This window comes from Miniopterus schreibersii (genome assembly GCF_964146895.1).
Source record: "Miniopterus schreibersii genome assembly, chromosome: 20".
Classification (NCBI taxonomy): Eukaryota; Metazoa; Chordata; class Mammalia; order Chiroptera; family Miniopteridae; genus Miniopterus; species Miniopterus schreibersii.
The window spans coordinates 27,852,743-27,869,734 of NC_138122.1; the positions used below are offsets into that span (position 1 = coordinate 27,852,743).

The following is a 16,992-nucleotide window of genomic DNA, read 5'->3' on the forward strand; positions in this document are numbered from 1 at the left end:
GATTGCAGTGTCAGCGCTGTCACTGCAGGGCTCCCCCACCCCCTTCACTCCAGCCCTGCTCTGGGTGCCGCCGTGGGTGGGGAAGCAGCCTGTGCTGGCAGAAGGCTCAGGAGCCGGGCAGCCAGATGGCCCATCCGGGATACTGCGGTTTGTGTCTTAACTGCTTTTTTGTTGGAAAAATATGGGGTGAAAAATTGTGTGGGACTCATTAGGCGGCCTGCTGGGCCCGGACTGGCTGCCGTCTGCCCAAGTGGCTGGGCCAAGTGGCCAGCTGGCCAGCACTTCATCCGGCTGCCTGTGGCCACTGCCTCCCCTCAAGGGATGTCTGTCTGTCTGGTCTCTGTGCCAGACTCGTTGTCAGGTCATGCTCCCAGTGCCTGGCTTTAGCCAGCTCCTGGGCTGCGGGAATGGGGCTGGGCTGGACGGGATGGGGGTCCTCTGTGGACAGCAGCACTGCACAGGGTTAGACCTGGCGCAGGCCAGGCTCCTGCAGCCAGCCCTCCACCCTCTGAGCCTGTTTCCTCGTGGCTAACCGGGGTCATAATGGTGCCTGTGGCCTGGGGTGGAGGCAAGTATTCCAGGCCCTGACGTGAGCACCTGGCCTGGGATGAGCCAAGCGGGGTCTGCCTCCTTGGAGAGGCCCTGGCCGCTGCAGGAGCCGTGGGGGCCAGGGAGCCGCAGCCCACATCCCTCCCCTGCGTCTTGCACACATGGCACACACACCTGCACGCACACGTGCACACACCCGTCCTCAAAGCCTGTGGAGCTCAACGCTTCTGCTTTCGAGGCTGGCGAGGACACGTCACTCTCGGGGATGGGCTGGTCAGGGAGTCCACCTCCCGTCTCACTGGACTCAGGTACCAGGCCTGGGAGCCTGAACAGCAGGAATTCATTCTCTCCCATTTCTGGAGGCCAGAAGTCGGGGATCCAGGAGCCACTCTGCACAGAGGGTAACCGCGGCGTCTCCCACCTCCCATCCCTGGTGGAAGACGGTGAAGCCGAGGCGCGGGGAAGGCAGAGCTCAGGTCCCACGGGTGTGGGGCTCTGTAATCCGTCAAGCCCCAGCTCCTCGAGCTCTGTGACTCAGTTTCCCCCTCAGTGAACTAGGCGTGGGAGCCGCCCGCACTGGGCGCTCTGAGCCTGGGAGGAGTCGGGCCCACAAAGCGTTTGGCCGCAGTGCGCGCCCGGGTCTGGTAGCGGAGATCGGACGGCGACCGCTCGGACCCGAGCCGGCCGCGGCCGGCGCGGCAGATCCGCGCCTCGGGGCTGGATTAGTCGGGGCTGCCCGCGCCCCGCCCCCGCCCCGCCCGCCCGCGCTCCTCGCCGCCGCCCGCCGGCCGCGCGCCCTCCGCGCCGGGCCCCTCGCCGCGCCGACGGCGTCTGGGGGCCCAGAGCGCCCGAGAGCCGCCCGCAGCGGGAGCGGGCGCAGCGGGTGTGCGCCCCGGCCGGGCTCCAGCCAGGCGGGCGCGGGGAGAGGGCCGCGCTCCGCCGCCCGCGTCCATGCCGCCCGGCCCCGGCCCCGGCCCCGGCCCGAGGACTAGCCGGGACCGCCCGCAGGGCGCGGGGCCCGGGGCGACCGCGCGGTGAGTGTGCGCCGGTGGCTTCGGGAGGGACCCAGGACTTCGGGGCTGGGTCCAGGGAGCAGCCGTCTCCTCTGGAGCAGCGGGGTGCAGGGGAGCCCCGGTCTGTGTCCACCCCGTCTCTCTGGAGCTGGGCGTGGGAAGATCCAGCATCTCTGGCTGCGCCCGGGGCGCACGTGGCGAAAGGCGGGCGCGGTGCGGTAGAGGGTCCCCGGCCGCGGCCAGGGCAGTGGGGGGCCTGTGGCGGAGGCGGGGCCGGGCGCGGGGGGCGGTGCGGGCGCGCGCCTTTGTCTGCGCCCCGGCGCGGGCTGGGCCCCCGGATTCCGGGGCGCCGCGCTCACCTGCCCCGAGTTGGGAGTTCTTTGTCTGGGGCGGGGCGCGGCCGCCGAGCCTGTGCCGCGTCTCGACCGAGGCTGCCCGGCGGTCGGGTCCTGCAGACAAAGCGCGGCCGCCGCCCGAGGGGTTCGCAGCTCCCGGTGCCGGCCCTGACGCCGCGCCCGGCGCACCCCGAACGGGACCCTGCGCCTGCAGCCCGCGGCCTCCCACCTCCAGGCCGGCTCGGCGCAGCCGGCTCCACGGGTCACGTCTCGGTAGATAATCCCGGGAAATTGTCACAGGTCGGGTGGCTGCAGACCCCCCTGGAATAGTAGGGACCCCGGAACTGGGCGCGGGGGCGAACCGCAGCAGGCGGCCGCTGTGCCTGCGCCGGGACGGGGCTGGGAGGGACCACCGTCCTCCAAATGGGCGTGGCTGAGCCTGGCCAGGTGCCAGCCCGCCTGCCTCTGCCCAGAACCCCTGCGGGAACTGGGGTCCCTCAACTTCTCTGAACAAACTTTAACTGTGGCTGAGGGGGCCTGGGGACTGATGGACCCTAGGAGAGCAGCCTGTCCGCCTTTCCCCCGGCGGCATCCCGGGGGTCTAGAGGGCTCGGGGCCTCTCCTTCCCCACCCCCCACCCCCCACCCCGCCCCTCCCTCCCCGACTGTCCCAGTGTCTGGAGTCCCACCTTCAGGTTCTGGGATCTGGAGCTCTGGGCTGGGTCCTTCAGCCAAACCAGACCCAGGCGGGGGCCTACGGCCTTTGATGAACTTACCCTCCAACCCCCCCCATCTCAGGCCCGGACCCAGAGGAGTCACGGCCACTACCCGTGTTTTGAGTGATGTGTCTGCGGTTCCCTTCTGACCCGGCCTTGCTGGGACGGAGATGCTCCTGTCAGGGGAGGGGTTCCACCAGCTGGCACATGGTGTGGTGGACCTGCCCTTGGGTGCTGTGAAACCCAGGTCTCACACCAGCTTCCCCTTCTCCCCCACCCACCCATGAGATCCCACAGACCCTTCTGGCACCTCCCCACCCAGGCCCACCCTGGAAGGTGATGACAGCTGCCAGCTGGGCCCTGAGCTCATCAGTTTATCACTAACAGCCTACAGGGAGCCCTCTGGCAGTGTCTGAGCTGGGGACCTTGGAGGCTGCTGAGCGGTTAGCACCATCCCTGCAACCCTGAGGGGCTGTCAGAGTCTCGATAATGAAGACCTTAAGGGGAGAGGCCTAGGGTTGGTCCAGTCAGGAAGGCCTGAGGGTCTGGGTGGACCTGGGACTGGGAGGGCAGGTGGGCAGGCATTGCCAGTGCCCCTGCCCAGGGCTAACCCCCTACCCTGTCCTCCCTGGCAGACCCCCAGCTCAGGTAGACCCCCCCCCACCTCCTTGGGGACTCCTCAGGGTCTCTATCAGCTGATACCATGTAGAATGTGCTGGAAAAAACAAATGAGTGCGTAAACAGACTTGGGAAGGGGTCATGGCAGTGGTGCCCCTGTGTAGGAGCCGACTGAGCCTGTGTTCAATGCGGGTGGGTGAGGAGGTCGCACGTGACCTCCGTGGTCTGGCAGGTGGGCAGGGTGGGGCCTGTGCTCCCACCTTCCCTGTCAGGGACCCTCATGCCTTTGTGGTCCACTGTGGGCCGTGTCCCCAGCTGTCAGGGATCCCCGTCCCTGTCTTCCCTCAGCCGTGTTTTCAGGACTGCATTTGCTGCCTTTTCTGGGTTCCAGTTTTGGGGGTGTGGTTACCAAGGTTACCACTGCAGCAGGATTGTACAGGTGTGTCCTGTTCATGGTTTTGTTTTCCACATTTGTGCAGTGATTGGGCTGGAGTTACTCTGATACGAGGAGCGAGATGGGATCTTGGCTTCCCTTTCCCAAGCAGCGAGCTCCTATCCCACCCCATTCGTCTGGGTGACCCGCCTTTCCCCACAGACTTGTAGCCCCAGCCACAGGCCCACGTGCCCAGTCAGTTTGTGTCCTGCAGCAGCCCCCGGAACTGATGTGTGATAAGATGCAGCTGTGACAAGTCACAGTTTCATGCATTTTGACACTTGTTACAACTGGGCACCCAGCACCACAGTCAGATAGAGAACAACCTCTGCATGGCCCCAGAAAGCTCCCTGGAGCTCCTTCTCTTTAAGTTTTTATTTATTGTGGTAAGATGCACATAAGAAAATTTACCACCTTAACCCTGCTTAAGTGCACAGCTCAGGGGCGTTACGCACATTCATGTCCTTGTGCAGCCATGCCCCCCCCTCCATCCCCCCCACCCCGCCCCCCTCCATCCCCCCCTCCATCCCCACTTGCTTGTCTTCCCAGATGGACACTGTCCCCTTCACTCCCTCAGTCGCTCTCCCCCACTGTCTGCTTTCTATCTCTGCGGCTCTGACTCCTAACGTCTCATATAAGTGGAATCGCAAGTCCGTTGTCCTTTTATCACTCAGCATTGTGTCCTCCGGGGCCATCCATGTCAGAGCAGGAGTCAGAATTCTCTCCCTTTGTGAGGCTGCGTAAGGTTCCACTGCATGAGAGCCCACACCTTGCATATCCTTCCATCCGTTCACGGACGCTTGGGTTATTTCCACCTCTTGGCCGTTGTGACTGATGCTGCTGCGGATGTGGGTGTGCAGATCTCTTCGAGTCCCTGCTTTCAGGTCTTTGGGTGCATGTCGTTAAACTCTTGGAGGAGCCCCATCCTGTTTCCCACAGCGGCCGCACCGTTTTATATTCCCACCAAGACTGCATAGGGCTCCAGTTTCTCCATGACCTCAGCATGCCCACCGTTTCTGGGTTTCAGTAGTGGCTTTCCTCGTGGGGTGCACCTTTGGTGCTTAGTCACCCAACCCAACAGCAACCCCTGGCTGCCTTGTGCACTCAGAAGTCCAGGGTGGGGGCGTCTGCAGACCCTAGAAGAACAGTGGTGCTGGGACTGGGAGCCATGAGGATGGGTGATGGGAATGTCCTAACCAATTGAGGTGAAGGTTGCTCAGGGCTGTGAATGGCACTAAAACCTCTCAGTTATACACCTTCAATGAGTAAATTGTATGGTGTGTGAATTATATCTCAATGAAGATGTTTAAAAACAGGAACAGCCGGGAATAAAAGGTCTACTAGGGGCAGACTCATGAGGCTTGTTCCCCTGAGCCACGGGGGGCCTCCTTCCAGACATCGAGGGGCCACTGCCCAACCCTGAGCGCCGCACGTGGGCGCCTCCCCAGGAGGAGTGTGAGGTGGGGACACTCCTATTTGCCTGACCCCAGTGGTCCACTGTGCCCTGGCACTCAGTATATAATGGTGGCCGTGGTCCCCAGACCTGTGACTTGCGTGGCCCTGGGTGGTCCGAGGCATGGCAGGTGGTGTCTTACGGCCATGGCCATGGCTGTGGGTGAGGGGAACCATGGGCTCTGCTCCATCATTCACCACCAGGCCCAGTGGAGTGCAGGTTCCCAAGTCCCAGCCGCCACCTGGCAGGGCCACGCTGAACCCTCTCATCACTGCTGAGCAGGGAATCCATGGTCCTGTGTGGCCATGTGCTTATGGCCAGGCCTGGGCGTGGCCACCCTCCTATGTGGGAGCTGTGGGCTCAAAAGTACATGCCCAAACTTGATCCTTGGGCACCAGGGCCAGGTGTACCCTCTTTGACTCCCCTCTCTCTTCCAGGCGTCTGTGGGCTCCGAGAAGCTCTTTGCCCCAGCAGCCGACAGAGGTAAGTGTGTTTCGTGGTCAGGGCTCCAGCCTCCGGGGAAGGACAGGATGCTTCTAAAGTCAGCAGGGGGTCTGGGCTGTGACTGAGGAAGTGTTCCTGAGAGAAAATCCCGAGGAAAGACGGGGAAGCCAGGATCCGAGCCTCTGTCAGAGCCAGGTGGCCCTGGCCTGGGCACCTGCCACCTGCCGATGTTCCCAGGGTGGGGTCCCCTCGTCCTCCCCAGGCTCATGGGCTCGGGTGGTTCACACCTGCGGAAGCTCCCTGCCTTTCTGGCTGGCCGCTGTGGACACCGCTGCATGTGTGTGGTGCACTGAAATGAAATAGGTCAGACTCCCTCTGCCGCACCGGCCCCGGGCTTGTGGCCCTGCGAGGACAGGCTGGTGTGCAGCATCCCACTGTCCCAGACAGCCCTCCTGGCCGCCCGCCCCGAGGCCAGGCCGGGCCTCTGTGACCAGCCTCAGGCCTGGCTGTGGCCCCAAGGGGGCGTCACCAGGCCCAGTGCAGAAAAGGGGCCTCTGCCCTGAACGTCCACCCGGATGTGACTGAACAGAACGGGCCTGTGGTATGTGCAGGCGGCATCCACGGCAGCGGGTCCCACTGGCCCTGACACTTGTTCTGGGGCCAGGAGCCTGGAATTACCGAGCCGGGGCCTCTGCTGCACCTTGGTCTCCCCCTCTGTAAAATGGGGTCACAACATCCCGAGCTGGGGTTGCTGCGAGAACACTCCAGGGGCCCCGGGGAGTAGGCGGTGGGGGGCTGGGCCCGGCTGCGGCCTCGCAGACTGTGGGCGCATCCAGCGGGGCCTCTCTCCGCAGGCCCAGCGCTGGGCGAGAGCCCTGAGGCCAAGGCCGGCGCAGCGGCGCCCAAGGTCTCGGGCCTGGAGCGCAGCCGCGAGCTGAGCGCCGAGCCGCCCTTCGTGCCCCCCGCCGGCCCCGTGCCCCCCGCCGGCCCCGCGCCCGGCGCCCCCGCCGGCCTGCTGGTCAAGAAGGAAGCGCTCGCCCTGCCCGGCCTCACCCCGCAGCCGCCGCCCGCGCCCCCGCAGCCCCGGGCCCCGCTGCCGACACACGTGCCTCTGCCGCTGGGCGCCTTTCACGGCCACTGCCACGGCCACGGCCTGGGCCAGGCTGCGCACCACGGCCTGCACAGCCTCAGGTGCGCGCTGGGGGCGGGCGGGGCAGGCGGGGTGGGGCAGATGATGCCAGGCAGGCGGGGCAGGTGGGGCAGGCAGGGCAGGCGGGCGGGGCAGGTGGTGCCAGGCAGGCGGGGCTGGCAGGGCAGGTGGGGCAGGTGGTGCCAGGCAGGCGGGGCGGGGCTGGCGGGGCTGGCGGGGCAGGAGGGGCGGGGCAAGCGGGTGCTCTGCCAGGGACCCTGAGCCCCCATCCCCGCAGCAGGAGCAGCAGCACCGGCGCCAGCCTCGGGCTCGCGAAGCACGTGTCCCTGTCGCCGCACGGGCCGGGCGCCCACCTGTCTACCTCACACCTGGCGCTCCGCTCGCAGGCCCAGCACCAGCACCACGCGGCGGCTATGTTTGCCGCCCCCGCGACACTGCCCCCGCCCCCGGCGCTGCCGGCCAACAGCCTGGTCCTCCCAGGACACCCCGCCGGTAGGTCCGGGTGCCCTCTGTAGGGGCCAGGGTCGCTGCGCCCTCCACCCAGTGGTTCTCTCTCCCAGGCTGAGGAAGGGGTGCCAACCTGCAGGGCACAGCCTCGCCCTGCTCCGGGCGGTGCCACCTAACCCCAGGCCCCAGAACTCCGGTTGCCCCAGGAGGCCGCGTTCCTGGGGTTCCCACGGCCCGTGCACAGGTGGCTTCTGCCGGGGCCTCGGCGGTGCCCATGCCTGCGTGCCTGCTGCACCCTGAGCCCATGCCAGGCCCGGTCAGGCAGCTGGGGGGATGGAGGCTGCCCAGAGCCTGCTGTGTGTCTTCCTGTGGGGGAGAGGTTCTCCGGGAAGCCGGTGGAGCTCAAGAGTAGAGGAGTCTGAGGTGGACATTGGCATCCCTGGCCTCCCTTCCCTGCTTGGTTCTGGCAGGTGCCCCCTCAGAGTCAAATTTAGGTCACTCAGGATTTCTCCATGGGTTTCCTGTCTAAATCTTCCTAAAAGTCAGTCAGTCCGGACTGGCCTGGGGGCCCCGGGATGGGGCCAGGACGTGGTCTGGGTGGCCAGGCTGGGCAGGCCCCCAAGGCTGGGCCCGGCTCACGGTCTTCTCTCTTGCCTTTAGATGCCAGCCTGTTGATCTCATTCAGCCAGCCAATCATGTATTGCCAGCCTCATGCGGGGATTCTGATTGGTACTTGGTCACAGGCCCCCCTCTTACCTCCGCCCTGGGGCCCGCACCTAGCGAGCGGCCACCACGGCTTGGCCTGCCGAACCCGGGAGTGCCAGGTGACTATCCGCCTCGCCCCGCCGGGAGCCCGCGGCCGACGTGCCTCTCTGTCTCTCTCTCTTTTTCTCTTGTAGATCACGAGCTGCTCAGGCAAGAGCTGAACGCGCGTTTTCTGGTGCAGAGCGCTGAGCGGCCCGGCGCCCCCCTGGGCCCGGGGGCTCTGCTGCGGGCGGAGTTCCACCAGCACCAACACACACACCAGCACACACACCAGCACCAACACACATTCGCCCCCTTCCCCACGGGGCTGCCCCCGACGCCGGTCCTGCCGCCCGCCGCACCCCCGCCGGTGCGTAGGCCCCCAGCGGGCGGGACACACAGCAGGCACACACGCACTCCACCTGCACGCAGACTGACACCACCCCTTTCTGTCCGTCTGTCCATCCAGCCCCTCCTTCTGGTTTCACTCTAGTCCCCTGTCCTGGGCTCAGGCAGGCACCCCACGTTCCCACAAGTGTGACATGGTCTTGGGGCCAGTTGTCCCCACACAGGGTCCTGGACACATTGGTTGGCAGGAGACAGCAGGTCTGATGGTCCTGACAGGACTGTGGGGCCACGGGAACCAGGCCCCTCCCCTTTCCCCAGGTCCCAAGGCCTTGCCCAACAAGCCAGCTGCTCTGGGGTGGGGGCCACTCAGCCCCCACCAGGCTCTGCCCCCAGCTGGGCCACCCACCCTGGGCTCTATGCCCCTGGCACGCTGCAGCCGCCTTTTGGTGTCTCGGTTACTGCAAGCAGGAGGCCCAGCCGGGCGAGTGTGCACCTTCTCCTATGGGGGGACCATGAGAATGGGAGGGCCTGTGGGGCCAGCACCTTCAGGGAGCCCCTGGGACAGCTGGCTGCAGACCAGCAGCCCCAGGAGGCAGGGTGGCCATCCAGGCCACCACCGGGCCCAGTGGGGGTAGGTGGGCACGGGCCCATGGAGGGCGTTGACGAGCAAGGTGGGCCTCACCCTTCACTCTCTCCCCCTCCAGTTTGACAAGTTCACGCCCAAGCTGGACAGCCCCTACCTGCGACATTCCAACGTGAGTGTCCCTGCTCTGGCCCCGGGGGGCTGCTGGGCGTTGGGCCGGGCTTGGGGCTGCGGGTGGAGGGGGTTCTGCCTCCACACACCTTACCAGTGTTTCCCGATGCGGGAGGGCGGGGTGACCAGATGGCTGGGCCAGCACCAACCGGGGCCTGAGCGCCCGCTGCAACCCTGGGATGCCCTCCTTCCTTCTTTTGCAGTTTTTCCCATCCTTCCCTCCTGCCGTCCCCGGACTGCCCACTCTGCTGCCACACCCAGGCCCCTTTGGGTCCCTGCAGGGCGCTTTTCAACCCAAGGTATCACCTGTTCCCGGGAGGCGGGACGTGTCCCCAGGGATGGGGTAGCAGCAGGGAGGACACCAGGCACAGCATCTCCCGTGGGAGCTCAGCCCTGGGCCCGTCTGGCCAGCAGCTGGCAGGGCCTTCTGTGCACCAGGGTCCAGCAGAGCCCTGCTTTGTGCTTTCTCACCCTCCTCAGCAAAGGGGCTCACGGGTGGGGGAGCAGTACAGGGGCGAGGCCTTGGGGGCAGGTGGCACCTAAGGCCCCAGGACCAGGGACTGGGCTCCCTCTGCTCAGCTTCCCAGCAGCCCATACTCTGGCCTAGGCACCTTGGCATCATGAGTCCCTTCCTCCACCCTGGGTTGGGGAGGTAGTGAGAAGCCATGCCACCCCTGGGTGGCAGCATGCGAGGCCACACAGGAAGGGCCAGGTGTTGAGGGTCCAGGGCTCTGCAGTGTCTCACATCCTGTTCCTTTCCCCTCAGACTTCAAACCCAATCGAGGTAACAGGCCGGGCCAGCGCTGTCCACACCCTGCTCCAGAAGGGCCCCGGGGTAGGTGGTGGCAGTGTCTGTGTGGTCCCTCCCTCCCTGGGCAAGGTCCCCACCCACCCCCGGGCTCGGCTGCCAGTAGAGCCCGCACCTAACGCTCCTCTCTCAACGACAGGTGTCTGACCCGTACCGGACAGCAGTCAGGGTGAGCGTGGCACACGTGTGCGCATCCCCTGGGCGGAAGGGAGGGTCCACAGCCAGGGAGGACTCTGGGTACCTCTTGGGTGTCCCTGGGGATGCCCTGTGACACCAGGAACCTGGGGGTGATGGTGCGGAGAGTGAGGGGGCTCCCGCTGAGCACCTCGCCCACCTGTTACAGAAGCCGGGGAGATGGTGTGCTGTGCACGTGCAGATCGCCTGGCAGACCTACCACCATCAGCAGAGAATGAAGGTGAGCCACAGCCACGAGTCCCGCTGGCCTGACCCACAGGTGCACGTGCATGTCAGACCCTCAGGTGTTTGCTGCGTGCCCCTTGCTTGGGCGCTGGGCTGGGTTGTGAGGGGTCAGAGCTGGGGGGGAGACAGGACAAGGTCACTGCCTACTGTGGGTGGGGGCCACCATGTCACCCAGGGTGACCCAGGCTGGGGTTTGGGAGGAGCTGGTCCTGTGGGTAGGGTGGTCGTAGGCACCTGTGCTGGTCCCACCAATGCCCGTCCAGTCCTCCCCCACAGCCTTGGACCCTGCCGGGAACCTGAGCTTTCAGCACTGAACAGAGGCTGGAAGTGCTCGGGGAGGGGTGCTTTTGTGGGGGACAGGCAGTGAACAAGAACCCATCTCGGGGCGAAGACCATCACCATCTAGCAGGTGATGCCAGGTGTCCTGGCCATGGTGGGGGCTCCGAACAAGGATCCCTGAGTGAATCGTGGAAGAGGCAGCCACGGCCTCCTGAGCAGGCAGCCCTGGACACTCTCTGTTCCCCAGCAGATGCAGCTGGACCCCCACAAGCTGGAGGTGGGCACCAAGCTGGACTTGTTCAGCAGGCCCCCTGCCCCGGGCCTGCTCCCAGGACTCCACTACCCGCAGGACCTGGCCCAACCCTTCTTCTCCAGCTCGGGTAAGGTTGCCTGGGGCTGGCCCGGCGGCTGCGGCTTTTCCCTCTGGCTGGTGCCAGGTGGGGACACGTGTTGCCCCCGAGCTCTGGCTGTTCTGTCTTCTACCAGTCGCTCCCCTGAGCAGACCTGAGTCCTGCCCTCCACACCCCCTTGCTTCTGGTGTCCTCCCCTGACAGCAGAAACTGCTACCAGGACCCCATGTACCCCCTGCCAGCAGCCTCACCACAGTCATGCTCTGTCAGGGTCCCCAGGTGCACCCCAGTTTCAAGGATTTGCTAGCAGGACTCAACATACACCACTCCTGCGGCTAAGATGTGTCACCATGAAGGGACACAGCCAGCTTATGGAAGGGGATAGGCCTGCAGGGCAGAGCCCAGGCTCAAGCTGGGACGAGCCCCATTCTCCCAGCACCAAACTGACACCACGTGTGTGTCGTCTTCCGCGGAAGCTCCCAGGGACGCAGTACCCAGGCTTTTGTTGGGGATGGTCCCACTGGCTCTCCCTGCACAGACCGAACTACAGAGTTGGGAGGAGAGCTCAGCATAAGCCAGTGTTTACACAAGCAACGCGGATACCAAGCCCTTCCTCTCAGAAAAAAGGGAAGGTCTCCTGACCCCCAGAGCGCAGACGCCAGCCGGGGGCCAGCCCTGCACACAGACCTGTGTGAGCACAGCCAGTGTCTCGGGCCTGCTGCTCCTTCCTCCCCTGCAGGATGTCACCTCCTCCAAGGGTCCTCCCCCGTCTGTCTTCACACACTCACTGCCACCTGCTGCCACCTTACATGTGGGTGTGCCTGTGAGGCAGCCATGTCAGCAGGCTGGCTACATGGGTGTGCATGGGTCACCCAGGCTGGCCACTTTGCAATGCCCTGGTAGCCTCCAGCCCCCAGCCTGAGCAGAGGTCTCCTGGTGTCTGGGTCCTGTGGAAGGCAGACCCATCAGAGCCCAGTTAGGCTGGAGCCCACAGGACATGCTCAGTATGGGGCCTGGGCTGTGGCCTATGTGCAGCTTGGAGCCTGAGCTCCCCCCTTCCCCCAGCATCCCCTGGGACGTGCCCCACCCAGGCCAGGCGGTGCCATCAGGGTGCCCACACTGCTTATCAGGCACTGTCCTGCGTGTCCCAGGTCTGACACCATTTCCACCAGCACTGGGCAGGCTGGCTTTTGCTTCTGGTTGATATCTTTGGCTTATGAGTTGTTCAGAAGCACATTTAACTGTAGCTGGGGGCCCAAGGAGATCAGACACTTTTGTGAGAGGGGTGGACCTTGCCTGTGGGAGATGTGAATGCACCAGTGTTGGGGTCCCCAGAGATGGAGTTGGAGGACATGAGGGTCACCTATGTCACCGTCTTTATCAGAAACCCACTCTCTAGAGTGAAGGGCACGCACCACACCCAGCTGCCCTCGAGGTCTGGTTTTGGGGGCCATTGGCAGATGCCACGGTAGCCTCATGGGCTGTGTCCTGTAGCTGGGGGGACACCATGGACAGAGCTCCCATCTTTAGCAGCCGTAACTCAGGCAGTGTCCACTAGGACCCAAGACCAAAACCCCTGTTAGGTAATCAGGGTTGCCCATTAGAAACTTGAGTCATGGGCATTGGGAGCAGCCCGAGAAGGCCCAGCCTGTGTCCTTGGGGCTGCACTGCCATCAGCACCTCCCTCCTGCTCCCCCTGGGGTCTGGTCACACCCTTCAAGGGGGAGGTAGGAGTTCCTAGAGGAAGCTGGAGCCCCAACCCTGGGAATGAGCCAGACAGGAGGCCCAGGTGCTGTCAGCTCCACCAACCTGTCCCCCTCCAGGTGCTGCTCATCCTGTCACCAACCATTTTGGACCCTCAGCCCATCCCAGCAGCTTCCTGCCCACTGGTCACCTGACAGGTAGGTGCCCCCAAGGTCCCTGTGATCTGGGTGGCCTCCAAAGACCTCAGGGCTGGGTAGAGGTAGGTGGGTGGGGAGGTGACCCTAACACCAGGGCATCCTCAGATTGCGTAGTTGGCACCTGCCAGGTTCTGGAGCCACAGGAGAGGGTGCCTGGTGGGAGCCTCCGTGAGCCACGCAGGCCCCTGAGCCCCACTACCCCCACAGACCCTTTCAGCAGACCAAGCACCTTTGGGGGCCTGGGGAGCTTGGGCAGCACCGCCTTCGGAGGCCTGGGCAGCCATGCGCTGAGTGAGTGACCTGCACATGCACTCGTATCATCTCCCACCCCACCCCTCGTGTGGGCTCCCCACGTGGTCTGGGCTGCACCCAGCTCACTGTCCCCTTCAACCACCCCAGGACATACCCTGTCACAAACCTGGCCTGGGATCTGGGAATTGTGTGGTCCCTGGCAGCCCTGTGTGTGGGGTGAGGGGGGCAGAGTCACCTGGCCTCATGTTCCCACTACCACCCCCAGCCGCAGGCGGCAGCATCTTTGCCCCCAAGGAGGGCACAGCACTGCACGGCCTGCCCAGCCCCCACGAGGCCTGGAACCGGCTGCACCGGGCACCACCATCCTTCCCCACACCGCCCCCCTGGCCCAAACCTGTGGACGCCGAGCGGGTCTCAGCCCTGACCAACCATGACCGAGAGCCAGACAAGGGCCGGGAGGATCGGGAGCGGTGAGTGGGCCCCGTGCCCTTGAGGTACCCCTTGTCAGGAGGAGGGTGAAGGCCCAATACACCTGCCAACCCTGGGCCACCTCCCTCCCCCAGACACAGGGGGCACCTCGTGGGTAAGAGCTGGTCAGCAGGTGGAACTGTGGTGGACCCCAGCCTGACACACTGGATGAGGAATCCCAGGATCCCCATCCCTCTAGAATCCCCCTAAGTTCCTCACTGGGGGTCTGTCCAGGCCAGTGGTCCGGTTCCCCGGGCAGAGCTGTGCGTCTCCACAGCAGCTGGTTTCCAAGTTGTTTACAGAAGGAGGGAGGAGTGAAGTGTTGCGGGACCATCCTGGGGGTGCAGGTTTACCACGTGCCCACCAGGACCCCCAGGACCTTGATGGCCCCGCTGTGCTGAGGTGGGAACTTGGTAGCAGACAGCTTGCTTTGGGGGCATCCCGTTTCCAGAAGTCTGTCCTGCCCCGAGGCTGAGGGAGGGTGTCTGTCCCTCCCAGGGACCTCCTGGGGAAGCCCCGCCTGCTGAGCCGGGCCTCGCCGGCCGCCCCCGTCGGCAGCCTCCTGCTCCACGGCCCCGGCGAGCCTCGGGTCAAGGAGAGCCGCTCCCCCGCCAAGGAGGACGGCGCCCGGCCGGCGCGCCCGCAGTCCCCCTGCAGCAAGGCGGCCCTGGGCGAGGGCCTGCGCCTGGCCGGCCTCCTGAGCCGCGACCCGGGGAAGCCGCCCGAGGGCGGCGTGAAGGTCAAGGAGGAGCGCGGGGAGGACGGCGAGGCGCCCGAGCCCCCGGGGGACGGCCTGCGCCGCGCGCCCCTGCAGCTCGGCCCGTGCCCTGCGGGCCTCGAGCGCCTGGGCTTCCCGTGGGAGCCGCTGCGCGACGCCTGCCGCGGCCTGGAGCTCCCCCGCCGCGCGCCTCCCGCCGCCCCCGCCGCGGGCCCCGCCCTCCGCGAGCCCCCCGCGCGCGCCTACCGGGACCGCGAGCCCCACGACTACAGCCCCGAGCGCCTGCGGGAGGCGCGCTGCGAGGAGCTGGAGCGCGCGAGGGCCGCGCACCCGGGCGCCGCCCCGCCCCTGCCCGCGCCCGCCCTGGACGGCGCCGCGCTCCTGCCCGCGCTGGGCGCCCTGCACTACCCGCGCCTCGGTCCCGCGGCCGCGGCCGCGCTGCACAGCGGACTCCTGGCGCGGACCCCGCCGGCCAGCGCCGCGCTTGGCGCGCCGCCCCCCCTGGTGGCCGCGGGCGGGCCCCCCACGCCCCCCGGGCCGCCGAGGAGCAGGACTACGCCCCTCCGCGCGCCCGGCGAGGCCCCCGACTACTCGCCCTCTCGGAACCCGCAGGAGGTGGAGGCGCGGTAGCTGCGGGCGCCCAGCGAGGACCCGCCCGCGCCGCGCCGCTGCCCCGCCGGTGCTCGCCCGGGACCTGCGCCCCGGCCCGTGGTCCGGGCGACGCCCCGCTGCGCCCGCAGCCTGGGGTCGGGGCTTCACACGGCAGCCTTTCTGGGGGTGACCTGTTTTCTGAGCCCGAGATCCGGCTATTGAAAAAAATTCAAGTTTGTACATTTTTTCCCCCACAGGTGAGAAGCGTTTATAATAGATTTGTATTTTTTTCAATTTTGTGCTCTTTAGACATTTCAAAGAAAGAAAAGGCTTGCTTTTTTTAGTTCCGATTGCGGTTTAACAGCCTCAGAGCCCTCTCCAGAGCCCCAGGGGTTTTTGGTGTTTTTTTTCCCGTCTTATTTATGGAGGAAAAAACGGTCATTTTGTCCAACACACTGTGAGGCCCCCACTCAGGCTCGGCCCTGGCCCTCCCTTGGTACTTGCAACTGAAGTTACAGATATATATTAAAATAATAATTAATGTACAAAACTGTTTTTTTGCCTTATTATGCAGAAGTGTAAGATTTCTTTTTTCGGTTTGTTTTTTTGTAAAAAAACAAATGGAACAAATGTAAATAGTCTCTTAATATAAATATATGATGTTATTAAATTCTTTATCTAGGTATACTTTATAAAAACAGTTTCTAGACATCCCTGTGTTTATTTTATGTGGTCACAAAGCCACCGGCTGTTGGTAGAAACTCTTGGAAGTTTGACTCAGGCACCGGTGACCCTTCAACTATGCAAGTGCCCCCAGGGGGTGGCTCCAGGCCAGGTGGCTGTGGGAGGTTCCAGCAGCACCCAGCTGGGCACCGGCCGCCCGCGCCGGCCACATAGGCACTTCTGTGGACCCTCGTGCTGTTCTCAGAAGCTGTCCCTGACAAGTAGGGTTTTAGAAGGGAGGAGTCTGTGTTGATCACAAGAAGTCAGTGTCTGTCTGTTTCCTCTGTGGCAGCCATCAGCCACCGTCTGTCCAGTGTTGTCCCTCCACCGGCCAATACCTTGCGTGAGGTTCTGTTTGGTTTCAGTTTTGCTCTCGTAACCACACGAACATCACGGTGTCCAGTCAGTGTCCCCTCGTGCTCCCTGACATCCACGCCCGGTCGGTTCAGCCACATTCTGGATTTCAGCCCATGTTTCCACGGTGGGTGTGGTGATTTTAAACATTCTGTCCTCATGTCAGTCAATGAGAAATACAGCCTTGATTTTGGATGAAAGGTGGTTGAGTGTTTTTTTGTGTGGTGGTGCTCGAGGTGGGGGTCCCCGGGGTGACAGGCAACCTTGTCCTGGAAGTGGTTTTGGTCCTCGCTGTGTCCAGCGTCACTGCTGCCACTGGAACCCCTTCCTCCCAGCCTTCGCCGGGCGCCCCATCTTGTGCTCAGCTCCATTCTCCTTCCATCGTCCCCACCGTCACCTGGTCACCTGGATCGTGCTGGTCTTTTCCCTCCCTGCTCTCCCAGCTGTGGTCTCTGGGTGTTGGCTCCGTGGGGCACTTCTCAGAGGGTGGCTTGCCGGGAAGAGAGGGACCCACGTGCCAGAAACTGGACTGAGGTTCTCCTTGTCTGCCCGAAATTCCTCAAATGCACCTTCTCAGTCCTGGTTAACCTGCACTAGGGCAGCAGCCAGGGAGCAAACTGCTGTTTTCTGCAGAAAAGGTTTTCCTCTCAGGTCTGTAGAGGAGGCTGGGGCTGGCGGGTCCCCATCCCATCAGAGAGGACCACCTGGGGCCACCTGGGGCGACGGCCACCCACCGCGGCCCACATCGCCACCTGGAGGCCGACCTGGGGATTGCATGGGGCCCAGCTGGCATCTTCCCTGAAACTTTTCCTTCCAAGTCCTGGGCGCTGTGGGTGCAGAGTCCAGGGTGCCTGTGGTGCTGGGCCTGCCTCATGAGTGGCACAATCAAACAAGCCATGGGGTGTCTCAGAAGGCCCAATACACAAGGAGACAAAAAGGGAAGGGTGTTACTAGATGGTTAAAGAGGTCCCCCTGAGAAGCTGACATTTGATAGACTTTCGGGGAGTCTGTGCATACTTACTGGGGGAGCATCTGGCAGAAGGAGCGGCCAGTGCAAAGGCCCTGAGACAGGAGGATCCAGGAGGTGGTGAGCCAGGACCCAGGGAACATGGAGAGGAGCTGAAG

At 64.4% G+C, this 16,992-nt stretch overlaps 1 protein-coding gene across 5 annotated transcripts in view; it reads left to right on the forward strand.

Annotated features, from left to right (window-relative positions):
- FBRSL1 (fibrosin like 1) overlaps positions 1-16,067 on the forward strand; it is a 41,154-nt gene extending 25,087 nt beyond the window's left edge. The window contains exons 6-20 of one of the 5 annotated variants that reach the window (XM_081122999.1): positions 5,554-5,599; positions 6,415-6,751; positions 6,988-7,202; positions 7,818-7,886; positions 8,057-8,271; positions 8,954-9,004; positions 9,207-9,302; positions 9,770-9,838; positions 9,951-9,980; positions 10,155-10,226; positions 10,758-10,890; positions 12,684-12,761; positions 12,969-13,052; positions 13,279-13,483; positions 13,980-16,067. In XM_081122999.1, coding sequence (XP_080979125.1) covers positions 5,554-5,599; positions 6,415-6,751; positions 6,988-7,202; positions 7,818-7,886; positions 8,057-8,271; positions 8,954-9,004; positions 9,207-9,302; positions 9,770-9,838; positions 9,951-9,980; positions 10,155-10,226; positions 10,758-10,890; positions 12,684-12,761; positions 12,969-13,052; positions 13,279-13,483; positions 13,980-14,829 — 2,550 coding nt within the window. In that variant the 3' untranslated portion in view covers positions 14,830-16,067. Of the gene's footprint in view, positions 1-5,553; positions 5,600-6,414; positions 6,752-6,987; positions 7,203-7,817; positions 7,982-8,056; positions 8,272-8,953; positions 9,005-9,206; positions 9,303-9,769; positions 9,839-9,950; positions 9,981-10,154; positions 10,227-10,757; positions 10,891-12,683; positions 12,762-12,968; positions 13,053-13,278; positions 13,484-13,979 lie in introns of all 5 variants that reach the window. The other 4 variants (XM_081123001.1, XM_081123000.1, XM_081123003.1 and 1 more) reach the window with 4 other exon arrangements.
- The last annotated feature ends 925 nt before the right edge of the window (positions 16,068-16,992 follow it).